General features: G+C 35.7%; 2 protein-coding genes across 7 annotated transcripts in view; both read right to left on the minus strand.

The window, feature by feature from the left end:
* The window catches only part of rab28 (RAB28, member RAS oncogene family), a 29,479-nt gene extending 24,627 nt beyond the window's left edge, over positions 1 to 4,852 (minus strand). For all 6 annotated transcript variants that reach the window (XR_008804342.1, XR_008804344.1, XR_008804343.1 and 3 more), the window contains exon 1: positions 4,639 to 4,852. Coding sequence is in view for 3 of the 6 variants with exons in the window: in XM_056238831.1 (XP_056094806.1) it covers positions 4,639 to 4,713 (75 nt within the window). In the remaining 3 variants the exon portion in view is untranslated. The remainder of the gene's footprint in view (positions 1 to 4,638) is intronic.
* Positions 4,853 to 11,124: 6,272 nt separating this feature from the next.
* Positions 11,125 to 14,231, minus strand: nkx3-2 (NK3 homeobox 2). Its single transcript, XM_056238827.1, has 2 exons — positions 13,171 to 14,231; positions 11,125 to 12,172 (listed from the first exon to the last, which is right to left on the minus strand). Exons 1-2 carry the CDS (start codon positions 13,481 to 13,483, stop codon positions 11,763 to 11,765), a joined length of 723 nt encoding a protein of 240 aa, XP_056094802.1. The 5' UTR covers positions 13,484 to 14,231; the 3' UTR covers positions 11,125 to 11,762.
* Positions 14,232 to 17,500: the final 3,269 nt, after the last annotated feature.

Consider the following 17,500-nt stretch of genomic DNA (forward strand, 5'->3'; position numbering starts at 1 on the left):
AATATGAATACATTTGCATACATTTCCAGCATATAAATCTGAACCTTGGATAAAGCCAGGTTTGATTTTGTTGTCATATTAGAGTTAAATGTTTTTACAGAAGGGATTTTTGATTTGTCTTTTAATCAGAAAATACTGTCAACAACCGGAAAAAAAAAACACTTTTTCATCTTTTTTCAGGAATAAAATGTTAAATAAATACCATGCAAGCGATATATGCACAAACCCATCAGTAAAATCCTTCAGAATATAGATATGAATAAAACTGTAAGTTTTGGTGAATATAAGTGTTACTGAAGTGGAGCAAAAAACAGTGCAATAAATATTTTCAAAACACGTGTTTATTTAATTGCACTTTATCTATACACTATTTTGGATGTTTTCTTTCCACCAGTCTGAAAGAAGACATGTTAGTTACGGAAGCAAAACACACCTAAATCGGACCAGTGCATAAGCATGCAAAAATTATTTCTGTTATTAATAATTTATATTTTAATTTAACATTTTCAGGATTTATTATTAGCTGTTTTTACAAACACCCTGTAGTTTCCTAACCAACCCCAGTTTGGAAAACCTAATACATTTCATTTCATTTCAATTTATTTATAAAGCACAATTAGAAACAACCACTAAATCTAAAACAATTTAGAAACAAAATACAGAGAAGACGCATGTAAACAACAAAGCACAGAAAGACAGAACTCATGAATTGTAAGCCAGATCAAATAAAAAAAAGATTTTAACTTAATAAAATAGATATTGTGGGAGCAGTTCTGATTTAAACAGGTAAATTCGATTCGCAAGCTCTCAATTCCATTCGATTTCGATTCCCGATTCGATTTCAATTCCCAATTCGACTCATAGGATTTGTATTAAATCTATATTAATTATTTATTTAAAAAAAGAACACAGCCAGTGTGACCATAAGTTTTCAAGTGGTTAATTAATAAAAATAAATGATATTTAGGTACACTTGGGTCCATTAAAACCCAACTATATTTCAAATGCATTCAATGAATAGACATGATTTGGTGCAAATAGGACATTTTGATGCAAGATTAAAAATTGATGCTGAAAACATATCTCGTTGATTGTATCGTCAAACCGGATCAGGTTATTTTATGTTTAAGATAAAACACACATATAATCTCCCAGCATCTCTGTGACATGCAACCCTATGAACAGCGGAGGAACACTGACACTGGCTTTTGGGTGATAGATAAATAAATATGGTAAAAAATCGATTTGTGGCTTTTGAGAATAAAATTTGAATTGACCACATTTTAAAATATGATTAATCTTAAAATCGATTGTTTCACCCCGCCCTAACGGACACAGGTTTGTGTTGGCGTTACGCTAGCGCTACTCTGTGCTTTCCCTCCCTCTCTAAGTGACGTTTAAACAACCCCATTGTGAGCCAGAAGGGTTTGCACACGCACGGTTACCCAGAAGCCTCTGCTGCGGCCACGAGGACGCCACACAAACCAAACACACAAATCCAGGAGAAAGACATTTCTCCTGTGGTCTGAAACCCTGAACACATTTCTAGTAGGAAAACTGGCCCTCACTAAGACGGCTTTCCAACCTCACCTCACGGCAAATGCTCTCACAACATCGGACACAAGATTTCTGATGAATTCTTAAATCTCTAAATCGGATTTTAGTGCTGTTCTTGAGTTTATGCATGAATAAAACCTTCTCTAAACATTATTTGTAGCTCCTGCAATCCAATAATCACAATAAGCTTCGATACTTTTGATATGAAACAAACTCTCAGCTGTCAAATTCAAACAATAAATGTTTAAACTTTGACATAAACCAGAGCATCAACTATTCTGACTTATTTTAGTGCCGTCTGTGTCAAGAAACACTGAGCTCTTTTTAATGTGGAGTGAGAATGAAGTAAATAAAGTACAGGTCACTACAGCAAATGGTTTCTTTGCTGATTTTAATTGATTTCATGAACCAATATGGATAGTTAAATCTCAAGAATCTATGTTTTAGTCTGGTCTGTTTTCAGTTAATGCGTGAACGAAACTTCTCTAAAACTGCTCCAATAATCACATTAGTTTATGTGCTTTGAAACAAAGTCTCAGCTTTTAAATTCTGTCAGTTTCATCCCTAAATTCAGTCATTCAATGTGTTTTTGTGTCTTTAATGTGTGTGACAGATGAACCGATCGTCTCGTCCTCTTCACTACTAGTTACAGCAGCAAATAAACATGATGAACATCAGAAGGAATGTTGAAATATTCAGAATAACTTCCTGAAATCAATCATGACTCATGTAATCCATCAATCAGCGTTTCAACCGCGGAAAGACGTCAATAAAACAACTTTAGAACAATAATGTCACGTAATTTACCTCAGGAAAGACATCCAATGACCATAAACGTTAAAAAAAAGAAGTGTTCCTGAAAAGTCAAATAAGTTTAGCTGATATGAGGAAGAGTAAATGATGACAGATGATAATGTTTGGGCGAACGACCCCTTTAAGTATCAGATCATCCTCGTTTCTAAGTTACTAAATCAAGGCAAAATTATATCTTTCACATTTAAGTTCTCTCATCTATTGTCTTAATAATTGTCCTCTTTGTTTTGTCAATTTGAATTTGTTCGCTCAATAAATGTAAAATGCCTCATTCAGCAAATACATTCACCAAGGCAACTAATGATTTCTTGTTTAGCAAATGTATAGTTTTATAGGACACTTAATATGTGAAGTGAACAATGCTATCTCTGTTTCTAAAAGAGCAATCATCTTACAAAACAAAGATATCTGAGATATCGCTTCAGAAGAGCTCAAAACTTGACACACAAACCTCAAGAACGATGACAATCAACAAACACAAGACATTACGACAACAGATGCTCGTGACACTTTACAATGAGGTTCCATTTGTTAACATTAGTTATTAGTTAACATGAATGTACTTTTGTACTAAAGTATTTTTAAAGCATTTCTAATTTTTATCTATTTACTATATTTCCTGAACTTTTTTGGACACATCTACATTGTCAGTAAATAAAAATAACAGTGCTATAATACTAATTTAATAAACGGCTATAATGTATAATGATTGTTACATATAGACATAATTTCATCTGGAAGTCCAAAACATCCAAGTATAACTTTCTCAAGGGGAAAATCCAAACTTTGGGAGGTTATGCTAAAGTTCACAGTAAAAAACAAAACAAAAAAAACACCACCAAAACTTTGCTGGCGTTTTTCTTCATTATGGTAAATTCACCCATTCTCAGACTAAATAAATGTAAAATTGGGTCTTTAAATGAGCTATATTAAAACTCCAAGTGTTAAAAATGATATGGCACTTGAATGGGTTAAAGAGCTGAGTAAGACGTGCCGGCGAGTCCGGCTCCGCAAAACTGGTGCTGTTTATTTACTGACGATGTAGATGTGTCCAAAAAAGTTCAGGAAATAAAGCAAATAGATTTAAATTACAAATGCTGGTTGAGTAGCTCAATCCATTTACTGACAAACTTATGAGCATGCTTTGCTTTCCTTGTTGGGTAATAAAAATGTGTCTTAATATCCCTAATAACAAAAATACAAGCATACACGTAAATGTAATGTCTTTTTCTTCCAAATTATTATTAGGCCATTTTATTTTTTTTTATTTTTCTGGACTCCAATTTAATGGTTAAATGTAATCATAGTAATCACAAAGCATGTTTTTAAATGTTGAAATCATGAAACGTATACAATTTATTAAAAGTGAAACAAAAAAATACATTTTATGGCCTCTTGAAATAAAATAAACATTCTTCAATTCCATTTTGTTTTTCCCAAATTCTGTTTTCCATTTTTAATGTTCAATGTTAATTAATTGAATTCATAAAACTTTTTTTTTTTGGAGACACTTTATTTTAATTATGTATTAGCAAATGTTGGAATTAACCCTTAAAGAGCTAGAATATATTTAACTGAAGAGCACCTATAATAATGTTGTAATAAATGGCTATACCTTGCTTAGGGATTGTTACGTGTAGACATGGCACACACACACATATAAGTTAGTTAGTAAATGGATTGAGCTACTAAACCTGCTCACACTGAAATATAATGACCAGCTTAACAGCTTAAAGTCAGTCTGTGTTTCTCCATCATTACTATCTTAAGAGCGTGAACAAAACTGCTGCCATGTGCATCAAATAAAGATTAACCAGCGACATTAAAACAATCAAACTGATCATAAAAATAGCATTACTGCTCATCTGCAACTAGTTATGAATTTATGTCCTCAGTTTAACATCCCATCCTAACTGAGACGGTTTCATAACTCCTTCAATCATTCACTACAAAACGATGTTTGATCCGCATCAGTTTTGCAGTGCAAACACCATTAGAACAGCAGATACTGAAGTATTGACCCTACAGATGATGTTCAACATCTTAAAATATAGCAGTCAGTCACGGTGTCACCAAAACACGTTACTATTAAACGTTACTACGTTACTCTATATACGACACAGTGTAATATCTCATCGTAGCAGCTATAAATGTGATAAAATGTCGCCAGATGTCTGTGAGGGTGTAGTTGTTGTGATATAGACTGTATGTGTGTTTCTTCTGCTAATATTTCGAGATGTTTTGACTGATTTATGGTGTGTTTTGTACCTTTCCGGACGCTCCGTCTCCCAGAAGCACAATCTTCAGCTGCCGCTCCTGAATCTCCTCCTCAGAGTCCGACATCACTCAACACTTCTTCAACACAAACACACACACACGATAATAACACGATAATAATCAGACACAGATTTAAGCGCAGCGGTTAATCTGATCACGGTGAATCCGCCGCCATCTTCCCTCAGCGCGAACCAACACACACGATCCTCTCACACTTCACTGACAGAGCAGCTTTACACACGACAGACGAGTGTGTGTGCGGTCAACTTCTGGTCATTACCCAGTTAAACTCACCAGTTATCAGATATCAGTTTGATGCGGGTGGGATTTACAGTGTTTTGCTGTGTTTATGTGGACTGGCGCTCACCCGCCGCTATCGGAATGGACTCGTCCTTCATGACGCTTCCCCGTTGCCATGGAGAGAGAGCGCGAGAGAGAGAGACGAGAGAGAGAAAGATGCCAAAACAATATCAATTTCAATTAAATTATTCTATTTTAATGTATATTGTTTATAAAATTAAAATATTAAACTGCAGTTGTAAAGCTGAACTGAATTTTTCAAAGTGAAACATCTGAGACAGATGCAGAAGAATGTGTGATTTGATCTCTCAATTCAATCGACGGATTTATAAACGCATTGAATAAAACTCTCAAATACTTTATGTGAATGTGTTCGGTAGCTTTTCTTTTCTTTATACAGACCTGAAGCTTTAAATCTGTGAATGTTGGAGCTTTTCAGTCATAACGAAAACTAAAGCAAGAGTTGAAACGTAATTATAATCTTCTGAAAACTAAAGCTTCTTTGTTGATGGTTTCACGGAGAACCTTATAAACATCCACGGAACCACTAAAGCTTCTTAAAGGTTCTTTAGATTATTAAAATGTTCTTCACACTGAGAAAAAGCTCTTTTAGGATCTGAAAGGTTGTTTGGGAGCCAGAAATGTTTTTCTATGGATTCACTGTGAAAATAAACACATTTTGGAACCTTTATAATTAGGTTATAAATAGGTTATAATTAGGCCTAGGTTATATAATAATTAGGTTATATAAGGTTATAATTAGGCATAGGTTATATAATAATTAGGTTATATAAGGTTATAATTAGGCATAGGTTATATAATAATTAGGTTATATAAGGTTATAATTATAAAAAGGTTCCATAATGGGATCATTTTATGGGTTTAGTTTAATTTTTTTTTTTATTTTTTACATTGATTCAATTTTATGAATTAAACAGCTCAGAAACATAAACAAAAATAAATTTAATAACCAGTTAAACATGAAAGTATGATGCATTTCTCCTTAAACAGAACCTTTCTGGCATGAAGTGTTCTTTAAAATCGAGTCGAGAACCCTAGAGTTCTGAATGAACATTTCACTAGAAAAATAACCATGTTTTCTTGAACATTTGAGTAAAAGAAGCTTTAGTGGAATGGAAAGTTTCTCTGATGTTAAAGGTTCTTCAGAATCAATGTCAATAAACAACCTTTATTTGAAGAATGTAAAAAATATTTTTTCTATTATAAAATGCAAAAACATTTCTGTGTGGGTGAGTATTTCTATAAAACAGATTTATTTAGAAAATAGACATAGATGTTATATAAATAAAGAAAGACTTACAGCTTTTGTGCATTTGCTGTATTGTAGGTTCTTGGCCTCAGTAAAACACACACACACACACACACACACACACACACACACACACACACACACACACACACTCTCTCTCTCTCTCTCTCACACACACACACACACACACACACACTCACACACACTCTCTCTCTCTCTCTCTCTCTCTCTCTCTCTCTCTCTCTCTCTCTCTCTCTCTCTCTCTCTCTCTCTCTCTCTCTCTCTCTCTCTCTCTCTCTCTCTCTCTCTCTCTCTCTCTCTCTCTCTCTCACACACACACACACAAACACAAACACACACACACACACACTCTCTCTCTCTCTCAAACATACACACACACACACACATCCTCCTTCCAGAAATCAAATCTATATTGTGAGGAAATAACACTAATAGTTAACAGATGAAAAGTATAATTTAGTTCATATAAAAATCTGATTAAAGTAATCAGTCAAGCAGAATGTATTATCTGATATAAACTTTCACCAGTTAAAGTGAAACATAAACGCTGGAATGCCACAGATTAGTCTGATTATAATGTTTCCTCGTTTGAGAATCTCTTGACTGCAGATCCTCACCGCAGAGATCAGAGATCATCAGCTTCATCTACTTATGAGTGTGAATTTGGCCAAACCGATGATGATGTCAAACACACACTCGGTCCATCACACACACCAGAGTCTCGAAGCGCGTGTCAATCTCTCCGCAGATCTCGAGCTTTATATCAGATCCGATCCTCAGAAACAGAAACATGAACAGCAGAATGCTCCGCGTTCAGAAATAGAGCTGCTAAAAGAGGATTTCTGGGAGTTTTCGTAAAGTCACGGAGAGGTTTGAGCTAATGGGGCTCCCGGGATCTCCAGACTCATAAATCATCAGACAGACTCGCAGAGACTCCGAGATCACGATATATATAGGCTATATATATTTAAATATATATATTGCAATAGAATTATAAAATTCTTAGAACATTGCCAACTATATATTTTATATAATTAATCAAATAAAATAATTAAATTTTTTTTTTCAATGAATATGGGATCAACAACAGATTAAGCGTCAACCAGATGCACATCTGCAAACAGCAGCAAAAACGCTAATAACATCGCGTTTATAAGCACACATGCGTACCGTGAGCATTATGTTTCACCCATTAATGGTATTCTTATAATTTTTATTACACATAAAAACATAAAACAGAGAGAGAGAGAGAGAGAGAGAGAGAAACTGGAGAATTGCATTAGCATAATTATTTTAGTATATTATTTTAAATTATTATTATAGGCATGATTTGAATTAGCCTACATGAAGTTTGGACGATAGATAGATAGATAGATAGATAGATAGATAGATAGATAGATAGATAGATAGATAGATAGATAGATAGATAGATAGATAGATAGATAGATGTACTGTGACTTCTCTACTCATCTGAAATTATATTTAAAAGCAAGAAAAATTAAAAACTAGCTTTCCGTTTAGTTTTCTGACACTCTTAAATATCCCATTTATTGCAGAAAACATCTCAAAAAGTCAAGCGGGAGTGTAATTGGACATGATAATTACACGTGATGCTGTGACATGTTAACTGCGCGAGGCGTGAGGTTAAACACGCGCGAGCACCTGTTAAGCATTTCCACGCGCGAAACATCTGCTTCACATCATCTCTCTCTCACACACACAATCCAGCAGCGAGTGTTTCACGGCCACTTTATCTGTTCTGATGCTCGAGCAGGTACACAGAGATTCACGATGGACGCCATGAAAGAACGCGCGGGAAAAAAAACCCCGCGAAGCAAAAGCACATGTGCAGACTTAAAGAGAAACTGTAATTCAATTAGGAGATAAATGAACGTCTCGCAGGTGGACGATTCTGACCCGAGAGACTATAGTGTCTGAAATGCCAATTTTCTTTCATTAAACGTGAAACTTGATCTAGAACAACAACTGGCTCATGTCTCTGCGCGGGAAAATGATTGCCCTGATTATGCGCCATTATGTGTGACAGGCGCGCTCTATTAGCGTGTATAAAGAAATTGTCCTTGACGTCCAAAATTTGACCAAAATACACTGGCATTCACGAGATAGTAAAAAAGTACTTATGTACCGGGAAATTGCGAGGCAAATCCTGTCAAAATATAGACTAGGAGCTGCTCGCGCCAACATGACAAACACTGAACAAACACGTCACACAACTGAGCAATTCATTACACGACAATCACACAAACGTCAAAACTCTTTTAAATAAGTTTCAATTCGAATTTAGGCTACATTATGACGTCACAGAAAGGGTTCACAAAGAGCTTTTTATTTTCTAATTCTTTATCATCTGATCCGTGTAGACTAAAACATGCAAACAAATAACTCGCTATAAAACATCAAGAATGGTTTTAATCTCAAAAGAAAACGGACCAGAAGGATCTTTACTGAACCGAATAATCGCTGAACCTTTATGTGTGTGTGTGTGTGTGTGTGCGTGCCTGCGATCAATTCAATGCCAATAGCATTTTGAGTGGCAAAATGAAGATCATCTGCGAATGATTTCCAGATCAGCCCGTTTGTGTCTGAGACTAAAGCTTAAGGCCCTGCTCTCTCTCGCTCTCCTTGGTCATTACACACATTTTCCCGGAAAGTTGAACTGTCGGACTCGCTGCATTTATGCCGAAGAATGTAGTGAAGGCTCGTGCTCTTCTTTGGACGCATTACTCTCAGCACAGTAACAAATTAAATGATCAATAAGGTAGGCTATAACAACATGTGTTTTTAAATTGCTTTAACTCATCAAAATAAGTTAAGCAATTTTCAACTCTTTTATAAGTTATTCAAGATTCAACTTAACTTAGTTTAATGTAATTTAAGTTGAAATTACTCAAACAACCCAAGTTGTTGATCCAAGCAGCAACTTTTTTTTTTCTTAGTCTCTGAGAATTTACTTCAAAATATGGACCATCAATTCAAAGTGTTCCAATGCACTGCACATGTTAACCCACAACAGGCCTATACACCATAAGGAAAACTCATGTTAAGAAATGGCATCGTACTTTTCTTGAAATTAACCTTTTATTGGCATCAATGGATTCAAACCCAACAGCAAGGCATTAATGTGGCGATTGTTGTCAAATATTCATCCAATTTCCCAGCATACATCATTAATCTGTCATTTAAACCCAAGAACTTTCCACCTGAAAACTGCCAACAAAGCAAATGGGATGAATCCGTTCTAAAGCTAAATAATGCGCTCACTAAGGGCTTGCGACTCAAATAGCAGATTAATCATCTCTTGCGTGTAGGCTACACTGTAAAAAAAAATCTGTAGAAATTACAGTATTACTGGCAGCTGCTTGCCAGTAACTTACTGTAGTTTTAAATTGATGTTATTTACTGGCAACAGTTTGTTCAAAGTTAAATAAACATTAAACATTAACAAGTCTTTATCTTTACAGAATAAAACTAAAATAACAGCCTCATGCAAAGCATTCTGGGAACCAAAATCTGAAGGAAAAAAAACAGAAAAAGGTTGATTAAGATTTCTGGTTCCCAGACTGCTTTGCATTAGATTGTTATTTTATAATTTTATTCTGTAAAGACAAAGACTTGTTAATGTTTAATGTTCATTTAACTTTGAACAAACTGTTGCCATAAATAACATAAATTTAAAACTACTAATTTCTGATGTTTACTCCGTTCATTTGATGGGTTTCGGTGCTTCTTCATGGAGCTCAAAGAGGACTAGAAGACTGACTTCAAAAACACAGAAGATCAACAGCGCGCGAAATCTGATGTTTCGCAATCATACTCACTATAAGAGTGTCTTTGCACATATAATGTGTAGAAACTACACGTGCATTTCAGCTCTTCATACCTGAATCCTCGATCCATCAGAACAGAAGCATGAGTTTCCCTTCATCATGTCCATCTGAAACACGAACATCTCCACCTGCTCCTCAACGAGCAGACTCCGAGAATCAGGGATGCAGAGACAGTCTTTCTGCCTGAAGAGTGACTGTCTGATTTCTTCATTTCAACTTGAATGCAATAAAACACCGTCATCATCTGGGCTACTTCAGAGGATTTTTACCTATCAAGTTATTATAAAAATCCATTTATAATGGTAATTTTGTCAATTGCATTTGTCTGCGTAGAAAGATCAATCTAATCACTCAATTTCGTAAATAAAAATGCGCTATACCAGACTAACCACAATAGATCAAGCGATATGCAGTTTTATTGAAATATAATTCATACGGTGTCCGTGTTACAGTGTAATTACGCGTTTACTGTGTAATAATAATAATAAAATGCATGTACTTATAGGGTTAGGATTAAATGTAGGCTAATTATGGATAATTTATAGTTATTATTACAGTAACTGTATGCGACATGCGTAACAAGGACACTGTAAAATAAAGTTTTACAAAATAGGCTACTTAATATATAATACCCCAAATACTTTATCTCTGTAATAACACGAGTTCAGAGAGTCTCGCGAGGCCTTGTTCGGATCGCATAAATCAAAGTGTTTGAAACGCGAGACAAAACAACATTAAATCATACTACATTTATTATTATCATTGAACATAGCGGTGATGGTTTTATTGTTGTTATTATTGTTTACACTGCTTTATTTATAATCTTACCGCTTTATTTTCGTAAAAAAATGTAAACGGCTGGGTTCGTCCATTTTTGACCCAAACATTGGCTGAAACAACCCAGCATTTCTAGAGTGCAATATAGGCTACTATAAATACAGGCCTAAACGAGGTTGTAGAGATACAATATTTATGATTATCTGAAACATCTTTAACACATAGTTTAGTGGCAGATTTTCCTATAAAACACATAAAAACCCTTGAACGCTGAACTATCCGGTTTTCCCATTAAACCCTCTAAATGTGGATTTATCCGTTTTGCGTGAAATGATGACTTGTCTCTGCTGTTTTGTGTCTAATAACATATTTTAATAAGTCCAGTGGGCTCATGTCACGGCTCATTAATTTCACGCTTTTTACTTTGAGGATACACAGAAATGACATCTCACAAAATGTGAGAAACACGAATGAAATTATGCTTCATATACGTTTTAATGCTTTTCTTTAAACAACACTAATATGAAAACAGGTACATGTCGAACAAACGCTAAAAAAATCCACGGCTCGCTTATTAAGACCAACAGATCAATATTTATCTCTGATTTATTTTTTTTGGGATTGTTGAGGGGAAAGTGCCAGTCTTACCGTTACCTTAAAACCGCACGTGCGGCCACGACATCAAGTGCTGTTTATTTCCAACCAAGAAGAAAGAACATTTTGCTAAAAAAAAAACATTCTGAAATAAAATCCTAAGTGTTTTTATAGGAGCAAAACTGATATCAGTCCTTGGAAGAAGAAGAAAAAGACGAAGAATAAAAAGGCTGTTTCAGCAGTTCTGTGAATAAATCTCCCGGTCAGTTAACGACTGTCTTTGGTAGAATAAATACGTGAGTGCGTCACTGGTTCCCCGAGCTCAGGCCCCACGCGGGGAGACAGTACGTGTACGGGTAATAGTAGGACGCGAGCAGCGGCGGTCGCAGGAGTTCTCCGGGGCTGTACTGTCTCCGGTCGTCCCGGACCAGCACTTTCACGGCCACTTTCTTCGCCGCGGGCGCCGACGCCAGCAGATCCGCGGCCATCTGACGCCGCTTGGTCTTGTAGCGTCGGTTCTGGAACCAGATCTTGACCTGCGTCTCGGTGAGCTTGAGGGAGGCCGCGAGGTCCGCGCGCTCCGGTCCGGAGAGATAGCGCTGGTGATTGAAGCGCCGCTCGAGCTCGAACACCTGCGCGTGAGAGAACGCGGCGCGAGAACGCTTCTTCCGCTGCTTGGGCTGATCGACGCTCTTCTCCTCCGCCGCGTTACAGTCTGGAGAACAACAATCACACACGACTTCAGTTTAAACACAGTCAAGATGGACGAGACAAACTTTGAAGTTGCCTAGCCAGAAGGTTTTAAGAAGCCTAGTTTTAAAAGCTTGAAGGTTTTCAGTTTGTAATAGTTTCAAGTGTGAGTTTAGTAGTTTTAAAAGCTAGCTAGCTAGATAAGATAGATAGAATGATAGATAGATAAATAGACAGATGGATCTATAGATAAAGAAATACACAGTATGGCAGTTTAAATTAGTCTTTTGAGCCTCTCCAACTGTCAAAATTAAATACATAAAAAAGTTTGAACATTCAGTTTTAAAAGCTTGAAGGTTTTCAGTTTGTAATAGTTTTAAGTTGTAGCTTAGTAGTTTTAAAAGCTAGCTAGCTAGATAATATGTAGATATAGATAAAGAAATAGCACACAGAATTTCAATTCTGATTTAAATTGAAATTTTAAGTCTTTTGAATCTCTCCAACTGTCAATATTTGAATTTTTGACCGTTGGAGTTTGAACAGTCTTGGCTCATTTGAACATTCAGTCAATATAAGCCTATAGGATTTTTCCGAGCTTTAAAAGCCATTTTTAAGGAAAATCACAAGTCGGATCAGTTAGAAAATAAAACACACTATAAGTCAGAACAGTCTGAATGTCTAGTCTGAGTTTGGTTGATGTAGTATGAAAAGTCTAGAAGTAGCAGCGTTGAGAAACTTTAGTCTAAGAAGAATAACAATCAGCTTGAATAGTATCGTTAGATATTTTTCAAGCCAACTTATTAAAGATCCAAAAGAAGAACTATTTTTGCTTCCACAAAGAACCAAATTCTTAAAAGAACCAATTTTCTAAGTGTAACGAACATATTTTAAAATCAAAATAACTTTGTCTTTTTTCACTCTTTAGTGGTTCCATGGGTGATTGCTCCCAATGCAGAAGTTTAAAGAGTGAGCAGTGCTGATTCAGGGTTCTGCTGGAGCTCAGAGGAACGGTTCTGCACTCACCGGACACGCAGTCGCTCAGGCCTTTGCCGTGTTTTGACTCCTGATCGGTTTCCTCCGCTAAATCTGCGTCTTTCTCAGGCTTTGCGTCGCTTCGCGCTTTGGTGTCGTTGTCCTCGCTCAGCCCGGAGTCCGAGTCGTAGTTCTTACTCTCTCTCTCATCGCTCCGATCCGCTCCGTCCATCTCTTCGAAGATTTTCCAGCACTCGCTTTTCGTGAAACACACATCCAGATCGTTGAGATGCCGAGACTCCTCTTTTCTGTTGAGAATGGCTTGAATGGAGAACGGCATCAGAGAGTTGCTGCGAACAGCCATTTTAAGCAGGAAAAGTCACTGTGGATCACCAGCTCCGGGGTTACGCGCTCCAGATTGAGCCCCGTGGCGGCAGTTCGGTCGCATCGCGTGAAGGGAGTGTGTGTGTTCGCCACAGCGAGAGTGTGAGTGTGAACACACAGCGCTACTATCCACTTCACCTGCGGATCACACTGACCCTCAACTCACTCCCATTGGCCAGTCGGGCAGCTGTAACGCGTTCTGATTGGCTGTGAGGAACTCGCGCATATTTACAGCGCATTAACCCTTAAACACCCGAGGAGAGAATTAAAAGATATCAATGACCCTTTAAAAATCACACTGACAACTAAATACGAGCTGCGGATGAAAAAAGTAGGTCTGACAAAACGCGACTGAACGCACACAATTATCATCCAAACACGCGCGTGAATGTTTTTACGGAGCAAAAAATAATGGCAGCTCTATAATAATCGTTTTTAGTAATAAACTCGTTAATATTCTCAGGTCACTGGATTTCCATCATATATTGAGCTGTAAGTATAACTTCTACTTTCTGTTCGCATTTCATTCATTTATTTATGACTAAAGGCACTCGTGTTTGTGCGCTTCTTTTATTTAAGGTATGGAAATTAATTATTTGTTTTACCTTTATTTTATCATTTCATTGATTAAAACACTTCTCATATTATGTCTGTATATATTCCACACAAATAAACTAATTAAAAATTAGAATGAAATATCTCGTCAAACTAATTTCTACTCTTATCCGCGTCATATTTGAGCATGTTTTTGGCTAAATGAACGAGGCCTAAAAAACGGCAGGCTATAGAACAATATTAATTTAATGAATAGGCTATGCGTCACACAGATATTTTTCAATTTAACAGCAACATCACTAGTAATAATAATAATAATAATAGCCTAATAATAAACCGAACAGAAATAAACAAATTCTTCTTATTCGATTTTCTCTTTTTGAAGCCGCTGAATTTCCTCGAATATCGCATAAATAAGTGTCGCTTTAAATAATTCTAAATGATATTTTCTTCTTGTGATATCGTGTCTCTGACATAATATAGCCTAGGCCTATATATGATGGATATTGTGAACGTTCAGGACAAAAAATGTTATTAACCAAACTACTGTTAATGTGTCATTTCAGAAGCTAAATAATGAATAGCTGAAATTAACACATTTAATAAGCCAATTTATTGAGCGTTGACGGGAAATGATTAGCCGTGTAATAAAAAACGTTAATTGAATGTTAATGATGCCGATTAATAAATAATGTTGCTGGACTTTGAGCGTCACGCTGGATTTTCATCGAGTTGTGAAGTTCAACTCGATTTTTATTAACACTAACAACAAAATATAAATGTTTATTAATCTCCTCCTTCCGGCGATCATATTTGAAGACGTTTTTCTTCTATTTCGTCTTCGAGAATTATGAGGCTATAGGCTATTTTTCTGGCGTGTTTTTACCAAAAAATATAATAGATTCCTCTGCATTATTTCACTAAATATTTAATCAATACAAATAACAGAATTGCGGCTTAGCCTACTTTTAACAGTCTATAATACGATCAAATAATATAACACGAAATCAGCGTTTACAATTCAGTGAATCCAGTAGATTAACTCAGCCTCTGATACGGATGACAATAAACATTTACACACATTTTTATAATAGAAATTGTATTTTCCCCTCGCATAAATGTTTTTAGTTCCGAGAACATGATGTTTATTAATGATTTTAAATTCTTAGTAAATATCAGTAAGGTAAACGTGCGCGTCTCTCTCTCCATCTAGCGGCCACGCGCATCACTCACGCGCGTTCCTGTGTCTGATAAAGGTGACATGAATATCTATTTGTGTATTAAAAAAAAGTGAATATGTGTGACTCTGCAGATGCTCGCGATCGAGGGATCACCATGGGCGTGCGTGCACGCGTTCGGGAACTTGTCAAGCTCGTGACGTGTAAATTGCGCGTGCATGCAGAGGGATAATGAAAAAATGAACGCGCCAAGCGCAATAAACGTCAAAACATCAACGCGTTCCCGCTGCTTATAATTGTGTGTTGTTGAGTCTGAATGTGTGTGTGTGTGTGTGTGTGATGTAACAGACTCTGACAGGACAGACTTCAGGGAAAGAATGGCGTGACACGGATGACAGCAGCTCGTGCAAGTGAAGACTTTCTTTCTGTTTTAATATCTGGAATATGAAACTCATGTAAAAGCCCATTGAGTCCAGATGCGCGTGACCGAGAGAGAGAGACGGGAGTAAAACACTGAAGCATCGGGTCACGCGCACAGGTAAACACTCACCTGCCCTCAACTGTGCTCTCTTCAACACATCAGTGTGTGTGTGTGTGTTATTAACCCAAGGCTTTTCATGATCATCTCACGCGAACCTCATCATTCAAAAAGCGGCTTTTTCATTTTCACGTATAAAGACGCAATAAATACCGTGAAAATTGGCTATAAATGTGTTGTGTAAAATCGTTAGTTTTTCTATTACATGACATCATTATATGTATTTGATTAATTGATACTAATCACATATTGTAATCAAACGTTTTAATATTTTTTTATTTAAATAAAAATTAATTTATATAATTTAAATACAATTATTTATTTTAATAATTTGTATTTATTTTAAATGTTTTTACTTGAGTACTTGTCAAATTCTATTTGAATGAAATGTGTTAGTTTATTATTTGTTTATAAATTTGTTCTTATATATTAATTTGTATTTATATTATTTATTTATCTAAACAAAAATGTATTTCATTCTTTTTAGTATTCAAATTTATTTAGTTCAATCTTATTTTTCTTGATTTATTTTTTTACATTTCTACACTGCTTTTCGTATTTATATTAATTTAAATATAGTTTATTTAGTTTAGTTTTATAAAACTTCTTTATTTTGTTTGTGTAAATCAAATAATTTATTTTAAATGTTTTTATTTATGTAGCCTATTTATTTTTATTGAAATCAAATTTAAATTTATTTATTTAAATCAAAGACGTTAGTTTATTATTTATTTATTTTATTCAATACATTTGTTTTAATCTAATGTATTAATTAAACATTTATTTAAATACAAGTTATTTTATAATTTTTTCAGCCAAAATTAATTAATTTAGTTTAATCTCTTTAAAAAGTTATTTTCACATTGTTTACTCGACTTTTCTCTAATAGTTTCCGCGGACCTGTTTGAAAGCAGTGCTGTTTATCGGTTGTGTGCGTATTTCAGCTTTAGCATGTAAATAAAGGCCTATATATCGAATCGGCGGAGTCACGTGAGTCTCTCAGCCAATCACACGCGCTTCTGCCTGGATGTGGCGCCGCCGTGTGGAAAACATAGCTCGATTTTAAATGAGAATATTGTACATGTATTACGCGCCCCCTGCAGGACGAGTCATCACAGTGCACGTGTGTGTAACGTTCTTTAATGTGTGTGTTGTTTTGTTATAGTGTAGAGTATATACCGGTAGTGTTTTACTGGCAGCAGGATAATATTGTGATTTTTAATCTCTTCATCTCATACATGTTATAAATTAAACTTAAATTCTAAAGACTACAGACTTACACTAACTTCAAATGCAAAGTTAATTATACAGTATTGTTTTATTTTATGAAAAAATTATCAAAATGAAGTCTTATTTCTTGTGTTCCTATTGAATTAAAATTAATTTTCTGACTCTATTGACAGATATTTGTTGAGTAATATCAGCTGTGAAGGCATTCATATTTAACCTCCGATGTCTCTCACACACACACACACACACACACACACACACACACACACACACACACACACACACACACACACACAGCTGTTTCCTGCGGCACCGGATTAAAGTGTACAATAATAAATCAGAGACAGAATAAACTCTTAGTTTCACCACAGAAATAAATGCCTCTCTGGTCTGTTCTCTCTCTCTCTCTCTCACACACACACACACACACACACACACTGTTTCGTCTGGTTTTGGTCTGTTCAGGTTCCTCTGAATCTCAGACCAGAATAATAAA

The sequence above is a fragment of the Rhinichthys klamathensis genome, unplaced genomic scaffold, assembly GCF_029890125.1.
Source record: "Rhinichthys klamathensis goyatoka isolate OS25496 unplaced genomic scaffold, OSU_Roscu_1.1 h1tg000545l_1, whole genome shotgun sequence".
NCBI classification, from domain to species: Eukaryota; Metazoa; Chordata; class Actinopteri; order Cypriniformes; family Leuciscidae; genus Rhinichthys; species Rhinichthys klamathensis.